Below are 21,795 nucleotides of genomic sequence, written 5' to 3'. Positions count from 1 at the left end.
TAGTTTGTGCATCATCTGGCCATACAGCTGCGGGATGCTTTTGCTTTCTTTACATTAGTGCTGTTTTGAACTGACTGTTTGAATGCATTCACTTACTGGATAATTTGACTGAACACTTTCCCAGAGTTTAGCAGCTTAAAATGATCTGATCGCAAACACTGACAGCCCTAATTTAAAGTCAATATGAATTGCTGTTTGCTGAAATGGTGCCTAAATATGATTAGGCTATTTTTAGTTATAAATGGGAAGCCATTTCAGAGGAAGAGCAAGTTATGGTAATATATTAGCAAGTCTGTCTATAGTGTGCCGCTTTGTTTGAATGGGTTTTTGGTTAAAAGGTGCAGGGGTGATGTATTTTTGCAGGCCAAAACCTGTAAACGAGTTTGCATTTTCGCACTTCTGGTACCATCGTCCAGAAGTCAATGGGTTTTTGGGTAAATGCTTGAAGGTGAACACGAGCTCAAGATATTTTCACGTTTTATTCTACCATTTAAACACATCAGTAATACTCTCTTGTGATTTTTTTAAAGCTTTTACTTGTCTTGTAAAAGGTAAACTCATCTACTCACTAGTTTGCTTTCAGAGCCTCGTGTTTATTATCGCACTTTTGCAAACTATTATAACTCAAATTTTCAGGGAATTTTTTTTTTAATATTGACAAAGAGTTATCGGAAGCTTAGTGATGGTGACGTTGAAGTCATGCGACATTGGTGCAGTTTGTTAACAGCCTACGTTTAGCTTTTCACTTCTGTCGATTGCATTTACGCTTTTATCCAAAAGTCAAAGGAAAAATCCTATTGGCTTTTCTATCAAGGCAATTAGGGTGATGCAAACTTTCAGGTTGGCCTACAACAATATGTCACTCAATATGCTAGTGTTCTCCAAAGTGTTACACATACACATTTAAAATGTAGTCGTACTCTTTCTGTAAAACAGTGCAAAAAATCTTAATGACTCATCCTGCACTATTTTTGTCCAATCAAATTCTCTCTTGAATTACAATGCCCCGCCCCCTTATACCACCTGAAACCGAATAGCAAGTAGAAAATCATGATCATGGCTATGTCAACTAACAACCTATTCCCTATTTAAGAAAATATGGGAAGAAATAAGGAAACTCCCGATGAGAAATACGTCAACACCAATAAAACTCCGCTCGTTTATCAATTCCACTGGGTTTTTAAGTGGAACAATGAGCGGTGGTAATAGAGCGGCCACTTCTTTCACTTCTTGTATCATCATTTTGGTCGAATTTGTGCAGATGCACAGTGTGCGAAGGAGGCACAGAAAAGGGAAAGATGAAACAAACACTTTATTCAGCGCATGCAGAGGACACAGGAAGCAAAGCTTAGCAGCCGGAGGGTATTCTCATGGGAAACACAAGGGCTTTGCAATCTCCATAGAGTGCCATTTGTTGTCTGTCTCCCTGGAAACCACAATCAAACTGACAATTATGACATGATAGGCCTATACTCAAACAGCTCTAGTAGAAAATCTCAGTCTCATGACATATGTCTGGCTGAAAATATCATTTCTGAGCATAGCTACTGATGCCTCTAATGAATGCTGCAACAATCTATATCCTCTCTGAAAAACATTAGTGACACAGAACTGTTCTCTGCCTCTGATCATTTATTTCTCAATGGTCCATTAAAGAAAAAGAGAGCATGGACTCTGTTCTTGGACTGGTGCATGGGCACATCCACATGTCTCTTTACACAAAGGCATAAGGATGCTCCATGTGGTTCCAGTCAGGATCACCTAAATACCAGCCTTTTCGTGTAATAGATCCCTATTTGTTATTTAAATCAATGCATATCTCAGTATGTACATGCTGCGGCCGTCTATGTGATGTGTTAGACAGATGTTGAAGCTGTGCTGCGGTTATTGCCTTGAATGCACGAGACGTAATGCTTGTCTGGCACGTGTTTCAATAATAATTACAGACGCCGTTTACACACACAAAAACGACTATAAGCAATACCTGGCAGCTCATATGCACATACGAGGTCAGATAATAAACTAGGACTGTTTTACACACTAGTGAGCTGGCTGCCATGCACGCGCCTGTGATGTCCAAAACGCCGCCTACATAGGTAGCTCACTACGTGTTGAGACACAGCCCACAGAGTAGTCTCTTGAGTTACTAACCACAGCAATGGACGTCCTCACCGCCTCCGACACACTTTGTCTGAGCTCCGCAGCCGTCCCAGGCTTGCTCAACCTTTTTGTGAATTTTCGTACTTCGGACATTTTCTCCTTCTTTAGTTAGAATGTATTTCCATCAGCGTCTTGATTGCGGAAAGCGACATCGCGGCACGTCAATCTGCGCGTCTGACAGAGATGCGGATGCGGGAGGGGCGGGGCCTCATGGACCAGCGTTAACTCCGCCCACCGCGAGAGGTTGCCTGATATTCAGCAATCCCTGGTTTAGAAATATTTAAAGTTTTATATTTTTATATTTTATACTTTGAAAGAATATATTTGGGATTTTTAGATATTATAATCATGAGATAAATTAGGTGGTAAATAAATGTCACCTCCAAAGTAATAATGAAATTAAAGGGATAGTTCATAACAAAATGAAAATTCTATCATTTACTCACTCTCAAGTTGTTTTAAACCTGTATAGATATATATTTTTTTTATTGAACTCAAAAGAAGCTATTTTGATGAATGTGTTTAACCATGCCAGTTGACAGTAGCCATTGACTTCCATAGTAGGAAAAAAAGTACTACGGAAGTCGATAGCTACCATTAACTGGTCACCAACATTCTTCAAAATATCTTCTTTAGTAAATGACAACATTTTCATTTTTGGGTGAACTATCCCTTTAAGTGTGAGCTTTAGCCATTTCACTTTTGTAATAAGATTTTTAAGACAGCTTTGGCCTACCTTTTCTATCAGCAGTAAATCATGTTGCATTACATACATGAATTTGTGTTCTTGTGAATATGATTCAACATACTCATTAATATGATTATAGGCTGACACCTTGTGGTCTTGGTCGGTACTAAAATGTATTAATGCATGCCAATAAATGTAAGAAAACTCATAACATAAAGTATTTTTTTCAGTTGTGATAAAGGTAACCATAAGACAATAATATTGCATATATGCGTTGTATTTTTATGTGTACAAAATGCATGCTATATACAGGGTTAGTTATAGAAATAAAAAACTACATATATTATCTTATATATACACATACATACATATTTTTTATACATTTTGTACAGTGCTAGTATTCACCTGACAGCTAGCGAATACATCCATACAGCTGGGTTTAAAGCAGTGGTTCTCAACCAGGAGGCCGGGGCCCACTAGGGGTCTCAGCAAGCCTCCCAATAGGTCTTAAAATGGTATAAATGTAATTATATTCACATAAAAACTTGACATTTACAACATTAAACTCATTTATTTTTTATTTTATTACACCAGAAGTACCAGAGGTACATATCAGCTTAGACAGGAGGGTCTCCAAAATTTTGTCTTGGACAAAAGTCGCAACTGTTGAGAACCACTGTTTCAAAGAATTGATTCAGAGGGTGAAAATGGTCGTAATAAAATAAAGGCTAAGTTGACAGGTAGCATGGAAGACTCTAGGTCTTTGAACTACATTTCGTTTTCAGAAGCTGATGGACTTTTTGGCTCAAGCTGGGTCTCCATGGCTTCACTATACTCTTCATGTTAACCATGGGACGGCCTTTTCTCACATCCTCGTGTCCGACTACAAGATATTCCATCCCTAAAGCAAGAGGAAAAACAGTTTGATCACAAAAGTATCACATTAGGCCAATATCACCAAACATGTATGAAAAAAATAGGCAGTGTTAAAAATGAACTAATTTAGTATTATATATAAACTCTTGAAGTATGTATTAATATTTTAACTCTTTTATTCTTATATTTTCGTTATGTGCTTTTATTAGTTTATTATGTTTTACATTTTTATCCATCCCATCCCACAGCCTTTTAAACCCATTCACTGATCATTAATGTTTGTATATTATTATTGGGTTATATTTTGTCATTGTTATGTATTTGCTTTATTTCCCCCCTCATTTCATGTATCTCTTTAACATAATATACAGAACGTTAATTAGGTTAATTAAGTACTATACTTAAAGCATATATTTTGTAAATACTGTAAATACTCCACAATCATGCCCGGAAATCAAGTTTTTATGATTTATTAACTGCATTTCTGTAGGCTTAGGCTATGCCAGTATGTGACAATAAATGAGCCTTGGCCCAATTCCAATTTTATTTTTATACCCCTACGCCTACCCCTTCCGTAAATATGAACACAAGATTCTGGCAATCAAATGTAAGCATAAAACATTAATTTAATTTATTTTTTAATCATCTGAAATTAATTTCATCTGAAATTAACTTTTTTCTCAAACAATATTATTATTATTAGTTTTAGTATTATTATTACATTGAGACATAGCTTCTACTGTACAACTGTAATATATTTGTCACAATTTCCGAACTTTTATTTTGACGGGTTGCCGCAAGGCCTTTGAGTTTGTGTGTTTATGATATATGACCATAGTTTTTTATCAAATGAATGGGTTCAACCTGCTAGGGCATTCAGTATTATGGCCCTAAGCTCTGAAATAAGCTTCTCCAGAAACTCTGAGCAGTCTCTTCACGGCAGAACTGAAAACTCATTTATTCACGTTGTTTTGAAACTAATGGGTTCCCCTTTCTGCTATATCAACACTTCTTCAGTTCTTCATCTGCCATGCTGTGTTTATTGTTTGGCTGCTTGTTGTTCTTTGCTTGTTCTTCTGTATTATTTGTCTATTTTGTAAAGTGTCCTTGGGTCCTTGAAAGGCACTATATTAATAAAACATTGTTATTAATAATAATAATATAAAAATATGAAATAAAGATGACGTGATCAGTGAATGGATTTAAAAGGCTGTGAGATGGGTAATGTTTTCTTGTAGGCCTATATTAGTTTAAGTATTAGTTCTTACATATTCTTTTAACATTTTTTGATAAATTCAATTCACATTTATTTGTATAGCGTTTTTCACAATACACATCGTTTCAAAGCATGTGTATGTATATATATGTGTGTGTGTGTGTGTGTGTGTGTGTGTGTGTGTATATATATATATATATATATATATATATATATGTATATGTATGTATATGTATGTATGTATGTATATATATATGTACGTGTGTGTGTGTGTGTGTGTGCGTATATGTATATAAATATATATTCACACACACACACACACACACATATACATTATATATATATATATATATACACATTTCTGAAATAAATTAAGTGTATTAATTAAGGGCAAAAACAATGAGCTCATTGAGGTAAAGAATGCATGTTAACAAATCTTTAAGATATATATAACTTTTTTTTTAAACAAACTTAATAAAATAATACAAAAATATTAAATAAAAAAAGACATGATTGGTGAATGGATTTAAAAGGCCTAATATAATAGTATAATAGGCTATAGGTTAATATAATCAATTTTAAATTTGTCATGCTTAATTCAAAATAAAATATGAATTTATTAATAATATCCATTTGTGATAATCACAGGTTGCTATGGTCATGCAAGTTAGTTTACACATTAAACTCATGGCCACAAGAATGAATCGTTCCCTAAACATAGGATCTCGAGGCCACGACATATCATCACGTTCCCATGAGTTAATATGTCATGGCCACAACAAAACTAAGTGAACCGAATATGTTCCCTTTCCCAGATTGTGTGTGATATGGCATTATATTAAATAACTTTGCTTCCACGGAATCTGCGCTCACAGAACTCCGGTGAAAACGCTGTAAATTCACACATAATTTACAATGCATTTGATTTGAATACCTCCAGTTAAACACGTTTCTCCATTTAACGCAATCTGATCAGATTTAAATCCATTCCACGGATTTATCCCCACAATCAACACAGAAAATGTGCGGGGAAATGTGCAGACGGGCTTGCGTATCATGACAAACCATGAATCTGTGTGCATGTTTGCTAACCTGGGAAAAGTACAGGGCAGGTGCAGCCTCGTGAGGTCCACGACTCGGGATAAAGGGTTCGATTTCCCCGAGAGAGCCTGAGGCGCGAGTTATCCCACAACACCTTGAGAACCTTCACATCCACTTCTGCATGAGAGCCCTTGTCATGAGCACCGAGCACTCTCACCTTCACTGCTACAAACACACAAGCAAACACACATTAACTACGTGAAGTGAACAATTTTTTAAAAGTTTTATACGCTGCTTACCATAAGCATATTTTACGTTGCAGAATACTTTGCTGTTTCCAAGGGCTTGCTGTTTGCATACACACTTGTCTGTCAAGAAAAGAAATACCCAGCAATTAAAGTACTGGCTGTCAGTTTCTTTCTGTAGCTATGACAACTTAAAAACAGGCACGACTTTACAACAGCACATGCCTTTAACCCAGACGAGACAATAAACTTTTCACGGGAACAAGACAGCGCTGTTATCAGCTCCAAGATTTCCATTTAATACCTGGATGACTAAGGGCGGAGAAAAGCTCTTCTGTTCGAAAAAGATGATTTTCTGCCGTGCCGTTGTGATCTGATTCAGACCTAGACAAGAATCACACACACACACACACACAAAGAAAACACATGCATGGTTATATATCTATGTTACTATCTATCAATGTAATTTATATCATAATATATAAATTATATAATACAACTACATGTAAACCACAAAATGTCTTTGACCTTATGGGAACATTTTTTTTGGTGTAGCAAGCACACTTTCCTAGCAAGAAGCGTCAAAGATGGCATGTGTTGAATGATAAAACAAAACGTACATTACTATTCAGAATGAAGAAAAATATTTGGACACTTTCTGATTGTCCTCTGCTAGGACAAACTCAAATTCCATCCAAATTCACCTACAATCACCTTGGGCCAATTGGTGAAAATATCACATAGTTTGATATTTTTGTAATCTAATGCTATGAAATTCATAAATTTTTAAATGTGACTTACAATAAGGGTCTAAATGTTATTTTTGTATTATTTATATAACATTGTAGTATTTATTATTATTATATTTTTAAGTTCATTTTAGTTTTAAGTTTTAGAAATTGTTACGTCCGTCGGTCATATTAATTATTATTTAAAAATATTTCTATATAGCTTTAATTTATTTTTATTTCAGTTTTAGTTTTAGTCATTTTGGTACCTCGACTTAAACTTCAGACTGTAAATTTTCATTTATGTTTTTCATCTAATATTTATATTGTATTTTATTTCAGTAACCAAAATCATTTGTTTAACAGTTATAGCTTTAGTTAACAAAAACGACACTGATACTACAGTAATAATACACACTAATATCAGCATTATGTAAATTATAGTGTATTGTTATTGTACTTTTGTTCAAATAAATGCATTATCATGTCTTATATAATCAAAAAGCCAGCAAAAAGGTTCATATTCACCTAATCATACAGTCTCCTGTGTATGGGTCACAATCACCAGCACACTGGCAGGGCTTGCAACCATATTCATCCAAACCCCAGTATCCCAGCATGCATTGGTCACAGTGTGGCCCGGCCACCCCTGGCTTACAGATGCAGTCTCCATTATCAGGGTTACAACTTGTGGAACCAACATGGTTACACATGCAAGCTGCAATTCAGAGAGAAAGAAAGTTACACAAAATGCACACATCAGACTGCAAATTACATGCATATTATTAGTGGCGTTTCCTGAGGCTCAACACAAATATAATTGTGCTTTTCTCTAAGCAATGCATTTTTCAATGACTCACATCATAAGAACGAATATATAGAGCTATCCTGACGCTTTGCATGCGCAGTCAATTATTATGAGCCTGATGTCATCTGATGATTAATCTGTCTGCCTCCACATTCACAATATGCGCGTTTACACTCCTGCACACACACATGGCCGAGATCCCATCAATGTTCTTGTTATTCTACATGTCCCGACTCGCCGTAAGAGCCATTAGCATTCCGAGCAGGAACAACATTCAATACCAAACATCCCCTCAATGCGTGCATGCGTGTGTGTGCTACAATATTGGACATGTTCGCTGATCTCTTGAATTCTGACATCTAGGCCAAGCTGCACACGTATACTCAAACACTCACTCGCATTTTCATGCACACGTTGAAGAAAGACGGAGATCAGGAACGGAACTGAACAGTGGGGAAATCACAGATACTCCACATGCCATTTTAAGCAGCTTTTCAAAATCTGAGATTAATGCCTTTCATCTTTGTTTAAGACACAAACACACACATTCACACACACACAAAAAATACTAATTATAAGGAACATTGGATCCAATTTTTTTTAGAAGTATTCCACACTTAGATAGCCGTTTTGTTAAAGTTGAAATATTGTGTATAAGTATATAATATAATCCACGGATAGCTGTGCATTAAATTATTTTAATGCATGACGTGGAGACAAAGAACCACCAGACGCGAAATGCAGTCTATTCAAAAAGATTAAAGCACAACTAGCTGTGGATTATCCCTCTTATACCATGGTCATTTGCCAGCACTGACAAGTTAAAGCTGTTATGGATGTTTGCAGCATAATATTTGACTGGAAGAGTACAAATGACTATTTTCATCGCTACAACAACCATAATGAAATTACCCTAGCATACTGCTCCCAATAAGTGACAAAATTACATGTTGTGATTTGTATAGTCACAGCGTGTACAAATAACAAGGTCATATGAGACACAGCCATCTTCTAAACCGTATATATATACTGGGAACTATATTCTCAGAAAGCGAAGCACTGCTACTTGGGCGGAGTGATTTACTCACTTTTGTGCTGCGAGCAAATCACTCCACCCAAGTAGCAGTGCTTCGCCTTCTGAGAATATAGTTCCCAGTATGTATACGGTCAGAAGATGGTTGTGTCTCATGTGACCTTGTTATTTGTACACGCTGTGACTACACAAATCACAACATGTAAATAGAAAAACGTTGGCGTTATTTTGTCACTTATTGGGAGCAGTATGCTAGCTGGAGCCGTTTACCTCCAGTCTTTGTGATAAGCTAGGCTAGCGGTGGGTGTGTCAGACAGAGTTACGGCATGCACGGAGATGAGAAGGGTGTGTATGGACTTATCTAACTCTGGGGGATACGGTGAATAAGCTAAAGTCCCAAAAAGTCGGCGTGTTTCTTTAATACAGAACAGTGATTAAATTGACTGGAACTACCTGTGCAATAAATGGTTTTAGTACACCCCTTCCAGCCAGTCATAATCAAGAACTCAGACTGACCATAGTATAAAAATATATAAATGTGCCGATGTTAAGCGATTAATGTGTGAACGTGGATTTGAACGTGCGTTTACACAATGAAGCATGATTGTGTCTTACATCTGCAGGAACCCGGGGCAGTGAAGGGTCTCTCGGGGTCTCTGTAGAAGCCGCTCTGACAGTGCTGGCAGTGGCGGCCGCTGGTGTTGTGAAGGCAGTCACACACACCGCCACTCCGTTGACCCGAGCGTAGCCATGCACTTTCGTCAAAGTGACAACTCTCAGCGTGGCCGTTACATTTACACTCTACACAATGACACAAGAATACACACATATTAGGTTATTACAGATATGAATCAACTCACAGACAAATAGACCAAGGTTGCCAGATATGGATTTTAGAGTCCAGTAGATATGGTAAGCATTCAGAATTTTCCAACGGCTGTTGGTTGGTCAAAAACATTCTGATAAACATCTAACTAGTCCAATATTTCTACCACAAAATAAAAAGTCAACCACTGCAGTTCAAAAGTAGCCCAATTCCTCACTGTATATATATAATATATAATGTTACTGAATATAATACTTTTATTCAGCAAGGATGCATTTAATCGATCAAATGAGAGTAAATATATTTATAATGTTACAAAAGATTTCTATTTCAAATAAATTGTCTTTTGAATTTTCTATTCATCACATTTTCCTGAAGAAAATGTTTCATGTTCCACAAGCAGAAAAAAACTGTTTTCAACACTGATGATAATAATAAATGTTGCTTGAACAGCAAATCAGAATACTAGAATGATTTCTGATGGATCATGTGACACTGAAGACTGGAGTATTGATGCTGAAAATTCAACTTTGCCATCACAGAAATAAATTACACTTAAAATATATTACAATGGAAAACAGTTATTTTAAATTGTAATAAAAGTTCACAATATTACTGTTTTTATGATTATTTTTTATTTATTTATTTTTTAATAAATGCAGATTTGGTAAGCATAGACTTCTTTCAAAAACAAAAGAAAAATCTTACTGACCCCAAACATGACAACAGTGTAAGGAACAAATTATATATTGAGATTTTGAGTAACCAAATCACAGCAACACCCTGACAACCAGTAACAACACTCTAGCACAGATGTTGTGAGACATCACACATTTCTTCAGTGCTGCTCTTTCCAAGTTACCACTTAGTTTTACATATGAACTGAACTTACTAGCACACTGATGAGCTTCTCCGGTTAAACCGTTAGCTGGCTGCCATGGTCGGTCGTTGTAAAGACGATCACAGCGTTCACAGTGATCCCCAGCCGTGTGATGCCGACACACACATTTACCGTGAACCTGTGGCAGAGGCCAGAAAAACACAATTCACAATACAATGACATATTGTTACACATTCACCTTAGAGGACCTCAGGCCAAAGACTTGTTAAAAATCTTACAAGCACAGATCTACTAAGCCGATCGCCAACATGCTCCAGCGTCAACTGTGTTCATTCAGGTGCCAAATATTTAATCATACCGCATAGCATACTTTGCCAAACTATAAACCAAATGGGATAGGCCAACACCTAACGCTTTGTGTTCTTACCTGAACCTATACTTAACTTGTTTGCTACACTGGAGTTTTTCCAATTGACTTACATTGCCAAAACTAATTATTAGATACACTAGGTAGGTACACTACCCAAACATTTACTTTAAGTAAAAGTAATACATGTAAGGTATTACAATTAATACAGCAAGGATGCATTCAATTTATCATTAAATTGATCAAACACGAAATTAGAGACTTTTACAATGTCACAAAAGGTTTACATTGTTACAAAGGTTTTCGATTACAAATAAATGTTTAACATTCCATTCATCAAAGACTCCTAAAAAATGTATCATGGTTTCCACAAAAAAAAATTAAACTGTTTTCAAAGTTGATCATAATAATAAATGTTTCTTGAGCAGCAAATCATCATATCAGAATGATTTCTGAAGGATCATGTGACACTGAAGACTGGAGTAATGATGCTGAAAATTCAGCTTTGATCACAGGAATAAATTACATTTTAAAATATATTCACATAGAAAACAGTTATTTTAAATTGTAATAATATTTCACAGTATGTAAACAGTAATATTGTGAAATATTATTACAATTTAATGGTATTTTTGATCAAATAAATGCAGCCTTGATGAGCATAAGAGATTTATTGACCCCAAACTTTTGAACAGTAGTATAATTGATAACATTTTGACATGACTGCCATTACTCTTACTACTGCTCACACTTTTAGGTTTAGGGATTTGGAATATGTAAATAATAAGTCTAAATATTTAAACTTTTTAAAGGATTTGTGCAACAGACATGAATGTTATATCAAACCGTGTGTCTTCTTGTGGGGAGTTGTGCTTTTACTTTTCTAAGCCAGCAGAATTTTGCCTGGGAGATGATTAAATAAAAATAAAAAAATACCCATAATCCATTTCCACGTGCTGCAGCCCCTCATTCTCTCCTACATCCCTTTAAATTAATTATGTGCTCAACATCTCTCGTTTAATAGTCCTGTATAAAAACATCCTCCTCGCCCTGTTTACCTAATGCTTCTCAATATCCCAGACTCAGCCATCCATCCAGATGTCCTCTCCTCCGCGAGTTCCCAATGAAAGCACGGATAAATATTATCGGTCACTCTCATGAAGAATGAAAATAAAATGAGAAAAGAATTTTGAAAATACCTCAGGAGAAAAAAAGAAGGACAAATTAGCGCTTCAGAGGGAAAGAGGAGAGGGGGGGGGGGAGGTTAGCTGGCAGCGCTCCATTCAGTTGGCATCTGAAACACTTTCACATGTTTATCATCATAATATGGGAGGAAATGCACTCAGACGCACACACTCTCCCTGCTAACCAAAACATTCCTGCAGGGGCACACAAGGGTTGCGTGTGAGCACGTGTTCCTATTATGAGTGTGGATGGACGAAGCATGTCAATGCGACCGTGTTTGTCTGCATGTCTGGGTGGGAGGTGTGTATGTCTGTGTGTGCATGCTTGTCGATTGGCACGGGGTGTGTGTTTTGTCTGGGATGCTAGATCAAACGGTCTGACCTTTGATAAGAGAGCAATGAGTTGATGTGTGTGTGTTTGAGTGAGTGAGACTAATTGCTGTTATTGTCTGATCACAGCATGTAAACAACAACAACTCAATTAGGAAAAAGGGCGAGCAACGCAGCCCCTCGTTTTCGTCTCGGCGCTTATCGGTATTCCTCCCTCCGTTTTTATCCTTCAGTTGCTATCAAGAGTTTTATCTCTCCACAGAGATAGAGCCAAATGAACAACAAAAACACGGCTTATATAATCTGAAACAAAGACAGTGAGAGTGAGAGGGGGAAAGGGAATGAATCAGTAACAGGCAGGGAACTGTTTATGTAACCATACGGGAAACATGTTCTTGGGAATGTGGATAACCATTGTTATGCCCACAAAAATGAAAGCCAATTTGATCCAAAACTGTGTTGTTATTAACTTAAACTCAGAATCCATAGAAAGAAGGATATCATTAACCACACAAATGAATAAGAGCCGTTTCAGTACTGTGAGATGGGCGAAATCCTAAAAAGGAAATGGTTCAAAAAGACCAATTACAGTCAAGTATAATCATATTTGAGATTAGAGATTGGCCTGTAGTTGTTCATATTTAAATGATCCAGGCCAGATATCTTAAGGATGACTGTTTATGTAACCATACGGGAAACATGTTCTTGGGAATGTGGATAACCATTGTTATGCCCACAAAAATGAAAGCCAATTTGATCCAAAACTGTGTTGTTATTAACTTAAACTCATAAAATCATTTTCATTAATTAAAATAAAGCTGAAATAATACTAGTTGAAAAACTTACCTTTTTCAATTACAAATTACAAATATTTCCTTAGCAACTAAAATCTTAAGTACTAGTTGAAGTTGAAGTACTAAAATACAGAGCCCCGCACATGACATGCAGAAAAAAATATGTACCGTATATTGTGGCCACTAATTAGCAATTCGTTCCCACGACTTATTTATATGTCAGCACGTTTTACCAATTCGTTCTCTTGTTTTAAGTTGTCATTGGTAATGACATGACATCGGTAATGCTCATCTATGCTGGCTCCTTTGAAGGTATCTTTGAGTAAAACAGCTCTATATTTAATGAAGCACATACAAATGCGACCTGTTTTACAGATTAATAAAGTTTGTGGCGCATAATCCACCGTTAGTTTGTAAGGCCACAACCGGATACTCTTTCATCCAGCCACCACAGGGAGCTGTCATCCAAATATTGACATCACTCCATTCCTTCTAAAGGGACTTCCTGTTTGTAGGTTTATAAGCCATTGGCGAAATTGCATACTTCCCTACTATATAGTAGGCGAAAAACTATATGTGACAAAATATGTATGTCCGAATTCATATACTCATAAAACAGTAGGCAAAAAGTACCCTGATGACCCACTACCGCGAGATTCTGAAGTGTGCATATTACTATCCCATGAGGCCACAGGAGAGGATTTATGAATGGCAGTGAAGAAGCGTAACTGGTCACTTGATAACGACAGCATGGCGAATGTAGTATGTATAGATTACATTCATACTATCTAGAACGTACTTTTTTAGTGGTCGTGAAGTAATTACTACTCAAGAGAGTATGCAATTTCCGACGCAGCCCTTGTACTCCACTAAGCCAAAGACTATAGGTATACAAAGATGTTGCACTCCTATTACTTTTGAATGGGAGAAACTGCAAAGCGCAATATGGCGGAATATGTCCCGCTTTCTAAATAAAAGAGCCAATCACTGGTTGGTAGATTGTGTAACTTCATTGCATCCAGTGTTTGATTTCTGTAATACTTGCAGACAGTGAGTCAGGCAGAGATGAAATATCAGAGGAGGTGGTAAGATGGATTTGGATGTCATCAGCATAACAATGAAAGTCCATATTTGTGTATGATATCAAGTGGTTGCATGTAGATGATAAAAAGTAACGGACCAAGGACTGAGCCCTGTGGAACACCCTGTGTCAGTGGAGTTGTGGTGGACTTATACCCTTGACAATACTTTCAATCAGTGAGATAAGAAATGAACTAGGAAAAAGCAGAACCACCGATTCCAATAGCAGAAAGACAGGAAATGAGAATATCATGAAAGATAGTATCAAACGTTGAACTTAGATCAGGGAAAATTAGGATGTTTGTAAACCCAGAATCCATAGAAAGAAGGATATCATTAACCACACGAATGAATAAGAGCCGTTTCAGTACTGTGAGATGGGCGAAATCCTAAAATGGAAATGGTTCAAAAAGACCAATTACAGTCAAGTATAATCATATTTGAGAGGCTACTACTTTCTCTAATATTTTTGCCAGAAATGGTAAATTAGATTGGCCTGTAACTGTTCATATTTAAATGATCCAGGCCAGATATCTTAAGGATGGGTGTGACCGCTGTAAGACAGGAAAAACTGGAAGAGAGGGCTACTCTCTGAGAAAACAAAGGAAATGAACATTTGAACTCTCTTGCTATATTACCATCCCCATTCGAGACACAATCACACTTGAGTTGATCACCTCCCAATTTACACATCATTCCCTTCACCCATCCCTACCTGAATTCACCCAAAAATCTATATGGTTTAATATGAACAATTATCATATAGTATTATACATGTTTGGTATCATTTGAAATGTCTCAGTGCGACTGGTACAAAGGTTTCATTCCCACAGAAGTAAACCAAAAAGGTAATAAGGTGTGGAGAGTTCAGATATATCTTGTTAACTGCTGTGGGTGTGCCCCCATGTAAATCAACCTCTGTCCCCAGTAAGTCTGGGACGGCGATTAATGTAAATTCCCACTGTGAACTCATGTTTACATTTGAAAAGAGGTTTCTGGGTTTCTTGGTCTGAGTATCTAAAGAGATGCTGAAGAAGGCTCAGGGCGATTTGTAACTCAAATTAGCCCGTGATGCGGAGTGTATGCAGGCACTCCACATCATGTATTTTATAATGTCAGGTTCGCATCTTCTCTCTTTATTCCAGAGCATTTGATGTTTTGTATTTATTATCTATGAACTGATTATGAAATTGGCATGATACATTTACCTGACATAATAAATTGTTACATTTGATTTAATTCCGACTGACTCTGAAATTGTTTTCCCAAGTAGATTAAACCGATTCGTATGTTACCACAAGTTTTGCGTCAGATTAGTGACAACTAATATTTGGCATCAATTCAAGTGTACTTGGTTTGCAAAGACAAGAAGTGAATTTCCATTTAGAACAGCAAATGCTGCTTGACCAATCTAAATTTGGGTGTGTCTTACCTCTGTTTTAATTTAATGTTACTTTAGATAAGTCTACGTGGGAAACCACGGCATGGCCAATCCAAAGCTATTATAAGAGAAGTAATGTTGGTCAGCTTATATCTGTAATAGTGGCCATACCTCTACTGAAGTAAACGTTAAGTTACATTCAAGTGTATGCAATTCCAGGGGGCTATACCAAAGTATCTTTGATTGTGTAAACGTGAATGTGACCGATCTAAGGTATATAGCAATTACCTCTGTTTGGTGACCAAAACTGATGGGCTTGTAAACGTGAGACCCACGTTAAACAGAAGACGTGAGGACCTCTGAGCGACATAGTTTCCTAATCTGAACGAGTAAAATAAAATTAAAGAGTTAAAAAGAATAATCAAACATTCGCTCACATTTAATGATGCTCAGATATCATTAAAACCCTTTTCATTTATGGAGTCAATACATATGAGAAAATGTATTTCGTTTAATCTTGTTGTGTTGCGTAAAAGGAAAGACAGTAATGCGCAGAGACCTTCACCCGTCTTAGCGGAAACCCCCATTTGGACCGATAAATGGGCTTACAATATCATGTATGATATCAAGTGGTTGCATGTAGATGATAAAAAGTAACGGACCAAGGACTGAGCCCTGTGGAACACCCTGTGTCAGTGGAGTTGTGGCGGACTTATACCCTTTACAATACTTTCAATCAGTGAGATAAGAAATGAACTAGGAAAAAGCAGAACCACCGATTCCAATAGCAGAAAAACAGGAAATGAGAATATCATGAAAGATAGTATCAAACGTTGAACTTAGATCAGGGAAAATTAGGATGTTTGTAAACCCAGAATCCATAGAAAGAAGGATATCATTAACCACACAAATGAATAAGAGCCGTTTCAGTACTGTGAGATGGGCGAAATCCTAAAAAGGAAATGGTTCAAAAAGACCAATTACAGTCAAGTATAATCATATTTGAGATTAGAGATTGGCCTGTAATTGTTCATATTTAAATGATCCAGGCCAGATATCTTGAGGATGAGTGTGACCGCAACAATTTTTAATTCCGCAGGGACAATAGCAGATACTAAACTACAATTTACCAAACTGGTTATGATGGGTGAAATATCAGAAACACACATTTTAAGTAAAGCAGGGTCAAGCTGACAGTGTGCAGCGTTAGACTTCATAATTAGATCATGTATGGCAGATGGAATAGAAGATGGTTTCTGTAATCTGTCAGTGATTTAGTGTGTGGATCACAGGTTTGAGGAGTATCACTAACAAGATGCCATGATTGATCTGAGAAAAACTGAAGAAAATCACTGTGAACAGACTTTCCATGAAAGGGACTTTTCACCTTCCTTAGAGAGTGTTTCTCCAATGTGCCATTGTCTTGCCTCATGGTATGATCTTCAGCCTGTTTATTGGAGTTTTTGGATAATTGTTTTTTACCTTGATCGCCTGACTACCTGCCTTGCTGATCACGTTTGCACCTACTGTTTTGGATTTGTTCATTAAACTCTTCTGCAAAATGGGTTCTAACCTGACTTCGAGTCTGGGTTTATTACATAGTTCAAAGTGCCCATGATTTATTAAAATGAGGGAACAAATTAATAAGTCGTCATTAATAAGTCGTCTTAATTCTAGGCCATGATGTAACTAAAATAAGAGAACATATTCTGGTGTGAGATGCTAGTACTAAAATGAAAGAACACTGTGTAAGCTAGTATGTACAGACCTAAAAAAACAAACAAAAAAAATATTACAACTGTACACTTACCATGTGTTTGCTAGGAGGGTGTGAGATCTGTTGGCCACCAGCAGGCACACACTGGTCTGCATGCCCATGGCACAAACAGCCTCCCTTTAAGATAAGGTCATAGATGGCATAGTGGGCAGGAGGCATGTTGGCATCAGGAAGTTTACTCTGGCAGGGGCAGGACTGCGGTTGAAGTAGACGTATCCGTATGTTAGTGATGGCAAGGTGGGATCGGGCATCAATGCTGTATGGATCCAGTTTGTCCCAGGGTGACAGAGCACGGTAAATTACCTGCTCACACACACACAAACACAGACACACACACAACATTTGGGAACCCCTGACGTAACCTAATGCAGTCAGGTTGATTAAATCACATTAAATAATAATAATAATATACCAGTGTACACATGAATTTTTACAATGAAGGTGAGCTACAGAAGCTAATACCATGATACTTTGATAACCATGTGTATGTAACATGGTATTTATACACTGCCCGGCCAAAAAAAGAAGCAGTAGTCGCTGTTTGGATATAAACAGGAAAATGTTTAAGAGTCTATGATTGGATCATTATATTGTAGTGATTATTATGTTTCTAGCATGTTATATGTTTGGCAACAGTTCTTCTAACTCTAACTGATGGAGTGTGTAGCTTTTCATTTCTTAAACAACCATGTAGGAAAAACATCATGGTCATATTCCAGGATGAAAATGTCAAGATTCATCAGGCTCAAACTGTGAAAGAATGGTTGAGAAGGAACATGAAGAGTAATTTTCACACATGAATCGGTACCTCTGAGTCCAGACCATAAATTCACTGAAAGTCTTTGGGATGTGCTGGAGGAGACTTTACAGAGTGCTGGACTCTTGCATTGTCAGTACAAGATCTTGACCAAAAATTGATGCACCTCTTAATGGAAACAACATCACAAAACATTTATATATCCATCAAAAGGTGCATCAATTGATGAGTCTTCCTACATTGTTGTTTAAGAAATGAAAAGCTACACACTCCATCAGTTAGAGTTAGAAGAACTGATGCCAAACATATAACATGCTAGAAACATAATAATCACTGCAATAATGATCCAGTCATAGACTCTTAAGCATTTGCCTATTTAAATCCAAACAGTGACTTTTTTTGACCGGACAGACAATGAATGATGCCTACTGATCATCACCACCATTATTTTCCCGAAAATGCATCACGCAAACGCATCTGCTTTGAAATGTGAGATTCTGTGTGCACTCTCTCACCTCTCCATTGCTGCAAGGCGATGCTGTGGAGTATTTCTGAGTGCAGCAGTGTCCATCCTCCAGGTTGAACACTTCACTGCAGTTGTGTGCATACAGCATAAGAGCGCTCCACGTGCACCCGAAGTCCTGCGAGCGCTCGATTGCCATGGCAGCAGGGCGTGGCGACCGGAATATGATAATGAGATGGGTGAAGTAAAATTCCACCTCCAAATCCAGCTGAAGAGTTTCAACGGCAGTCTCCTGAGAGGACTGCCACCAGGTCGCCGGGTGTTTGAAGGGCGAGTCTGTCATGGAGGCGGGTGGGTGTGCACGATGCGTTACTGAAGCATCACACACCTCGCACTGCAACACACAACTACCCATTTTGTAGTTACAGTAGCGTTCTGGAGAGGTTGAGCCACACTGAGAAACTGTCTGTACAGGACGCCCGACTGCCAGGTTCCCCATGCGAGGATTACACACCCGATTCTCACATCCTGGTACATTTAAACAAGCACAAATATAAAATACAGTACAACATTACTCAAACAAATTGCCAGAATGTAACAAAATGTTATGACTAGAGTGCCACCAAAAAAGGGGGGGGGGGGTTTAGATCAGTGTCCAAGAAAAATGTCCAAGGTGTTTAGTTTTTAGAAAAGTTATATAACATTACACAAACAAATTGCCAGAATGTAACAAAATGTTATGACTAGAGTGCCCCCAAAAAAAGCAGGGGGGGGGTTTAGATCAGTGTCCAAGAAAAATGTCCAAGGTGTTTAGTTTTTAGAAAAGTTATATAGCATAATATATAAGCATATAATATATATATAGCAGATCACTTTGATAGATGTCAAATAATGCAATGACATTCATTAAAGGGAAAGTTCACCCCAAAAAAATGAAAATATTTGTCATTTACTCACGCTCAAGTTGTTCCAAAACTGTATAAGTTTCTTTCTTTTGTTGAACACAAAAGAAGATATTTTAAGAATGTTGGTAACCAGACAGATGATGGACCCCATTGACTTCCATAGTAGGAAAAAAATATGGAAATGGGTGCCGTCAACTGTCTGGTTACCAACATTTTTAAAATATCTTTTTGAATTTTTGGGTGAACTAGTCCCTTTAAGTCACGTGTCGACATAATCGATTACTGTTTATGCTCATCCCTAATCAGAGCAGATGTCAATGTCTAGTAGGTTTTTTTTCATACTAGCATATATGGGTTTCAACAAGGTTTCAGGACTGATAAAGCCAGATTACAATTCAGATTTGTATCGGTATTGAACAGAAAGTCACGTTTGCGCACTTGTGGAAGTAACCATAAAAAAAACACACTATCACTCAGTCTGAGGCGGAATGTCGACAAGACTTTATTATAGATTTACATAACACAATCAATGTTTGTGTTGTTTTTAGATATACGGTGTTTAGATCACTGTTTTAATGGAACAAAATTACAATTTCAGCGGCACGAGATTGACATGGACAGACTGCGCCCGAAAATGACCTTATACTGTAGTTTTTTTTTATTATCATTTTTATTGAACACGAGTCAACAACAAAAGGTTACAAGTACACTATATAAAAAAAAAAAAAAAAAAAAAAGGTAAAAGGGGACAAAAAAAAAAAGATGCTGCCTTAAATTTAAGTAGAATCAACTTGGATGTTTAAGTCATTTAAACTTAAATTACATTAAAATGAGTTTAAAAATGAGTTGAATCTTGTATAATTTATTTTAAAAAGTTGCTTAACTTATTTTGGTGAGTTAAAGCAATGTAAAAACATGTTGTCATAACTTAATCATATAATCTTTTACAGTGTATGTATACACATATAGATACACACATAGAAAGGACATATGCTACAGTATGGTTACATTGTTATAACCTTTATAGGTTATATTGGCTATTTAATAATTTAGCAGACGTTTAATAGTCATTGTATAATTTCCAAACTGAATAATTCCTTAACATATAGGCTACACAATGCTTTAAATTAAAATGTATCACACTGACAAATTAAACGCACTTTTAGCGTGCATCAATCTGAATGCAAATTGGCTGGATTCAGCGAGATCTTGTTGTTGGGTGTGTATGCGCATGCAAAGTTTGGTTTGTTTTGCATATTCAAATCATCCCCATCTCTCCATATCAATCAGTTCGTCACTCAGACACCACGCATGTTTAGCAAGCCAACTTGTTTTGATCGCACGTGCGGGTGAATAGTTTACATGCATAAAACACTGACCTGAACACGCAGGGTGAGGAACGCTCATCACGAGCGCTGCGAATAGCACACATCTCCCTGGCAGCTCCATATTAATCATTAATCCACAAATTATCAAACCCCGCGAGGGTTTTAATCCACAATACCCACGGGAACCTGATTCCGCTCCAGAGCCTTTCAGATTGCATGTAGGAGCACGACTTCACTGGCGTGGGTTGGCCAGGTGCGCAAACGCTGAGCTGAGGTGAGCTGCCCCCATGACAAACAGAAACTATTCACCTGAAGAAGGACAGAAGTCTCGCGCGACAGCGCCATTGGAGTGTAACCTCAAACAAGCGTCTATCTGAGTCACATCTTTCGCCGGTGACAGCTGTCCGCTCGCGCTGCTCGTGGCGCGTGTGTTTTGCTCTGAAACACCTGAGCTGGAATCTGGAGCCCCTGCTGTGAGTGACAGGACCTATGAAGAACAGAGGCCACGCCCCTTCTCCCAGCATTTTTCTCGATATAATGGAGCATTCCTGGCATGAGTCATTCAACGTCAGCTCTTGCGGGATGTGCTCTCGCTTTCTCAAAGACACTTTCCATTGCCCCTTAACCCTAACACATATGTGCCTTTTTTCACACATAGGCTAAGTTTTTTTTTTTTTTTTTTGGTCATTTTTTAAAATAATTATTTTCACATTTACACAATTATTTTCTCTTGCACACACACACACACACTCACACACACACTGAAACTGCATTTATTCTCTTCTCTAGATGGATTCTTAATCTAGTTGTCTAATAAACTTGGCATTGTGTAGCCTACTACAACGATTGTTGGCTCTTTGATGAATGCTTGGTTCTTCTGTAAGTCGCTGTTATCAATGTAATTACATATAGGTGATGTTAAATATAATGTTCAGATTTATTTTTGAAATAAGAAAGTAGCCTGTAG

General features: G+C 37.2%; 2 protein-coding genes across 5 annotated transcripts in view; both read right to left on the bottom strand.

Annotated features, from left to right (window-relative positions):
* dock11 (dedicator of cytokinesis 11) overlaps positions 1-2,354 on the bottom strand; it is a 131,358-nt gene extending 129,004 nt beyond the window's left edge. For all 4 annotated transcript variants that reach the window (XM_084110039.1, XM_084110041.1, XM_084110040.1 and 1 more), the window contains exon 1: positions 2,152-2,354. In XM_084110039.1, coding sequence (XP_083966165.1) covers positions 2,152-2,253 — 102 coding nt within the window. In that variant the 5' untranslated portion in view covers positions 2,254-2,354. The remainder of the gene's footprint in view (positions 1-2,151) is intronic.
* A 704-nt stretch (positions 2,355-3,058) lies between these two features.
* Positions 3,059-21,326, bottom strand: ntn4 (netrin 4). The gene is made up of 10 exons (XM_084109824.1): positions 20,880-21,326; positions 18,648-19,123; positions 17,409-17,678; positions 10,514-10,640; positions 9,411-9,596; positions 7,483-7,672; positions 6,531-6,610; positions 6,281-6,349; positions 6,033-6,206; positions 3,059-3,749 (listed from the first exon to the last, which is right to left on the bottom strand). Exons 1-10 carry the CDS (start codon positions 20,956-20,958, stop codon positions 3,604-3,606), a joined length of 1,797 nt encoding a protein of 598 aa, XP_083965950.1. The 5' UTR covers positions 20,959-21,326; the 3' UTR covers positions 3,059-3,603.
* Between the last annotated feature and the right edge of the window lie 469 nt (positions 21,327-21,795).

Source organism: Abramis brama, assembly GCF_963993115.1.
Source record: "Abramis brama genome assembly, chromosome: 3".
NCBI lineage: Eukaryota > Metazoa > Chordata > Actinopteri > Cypriniformes > Leuciscidae > Abramis > Abramis brama.
Note: the sequence above shows the minus strand (reverse complement) of the source record. Positions and strands in the feature narration are given on the sequence as shown.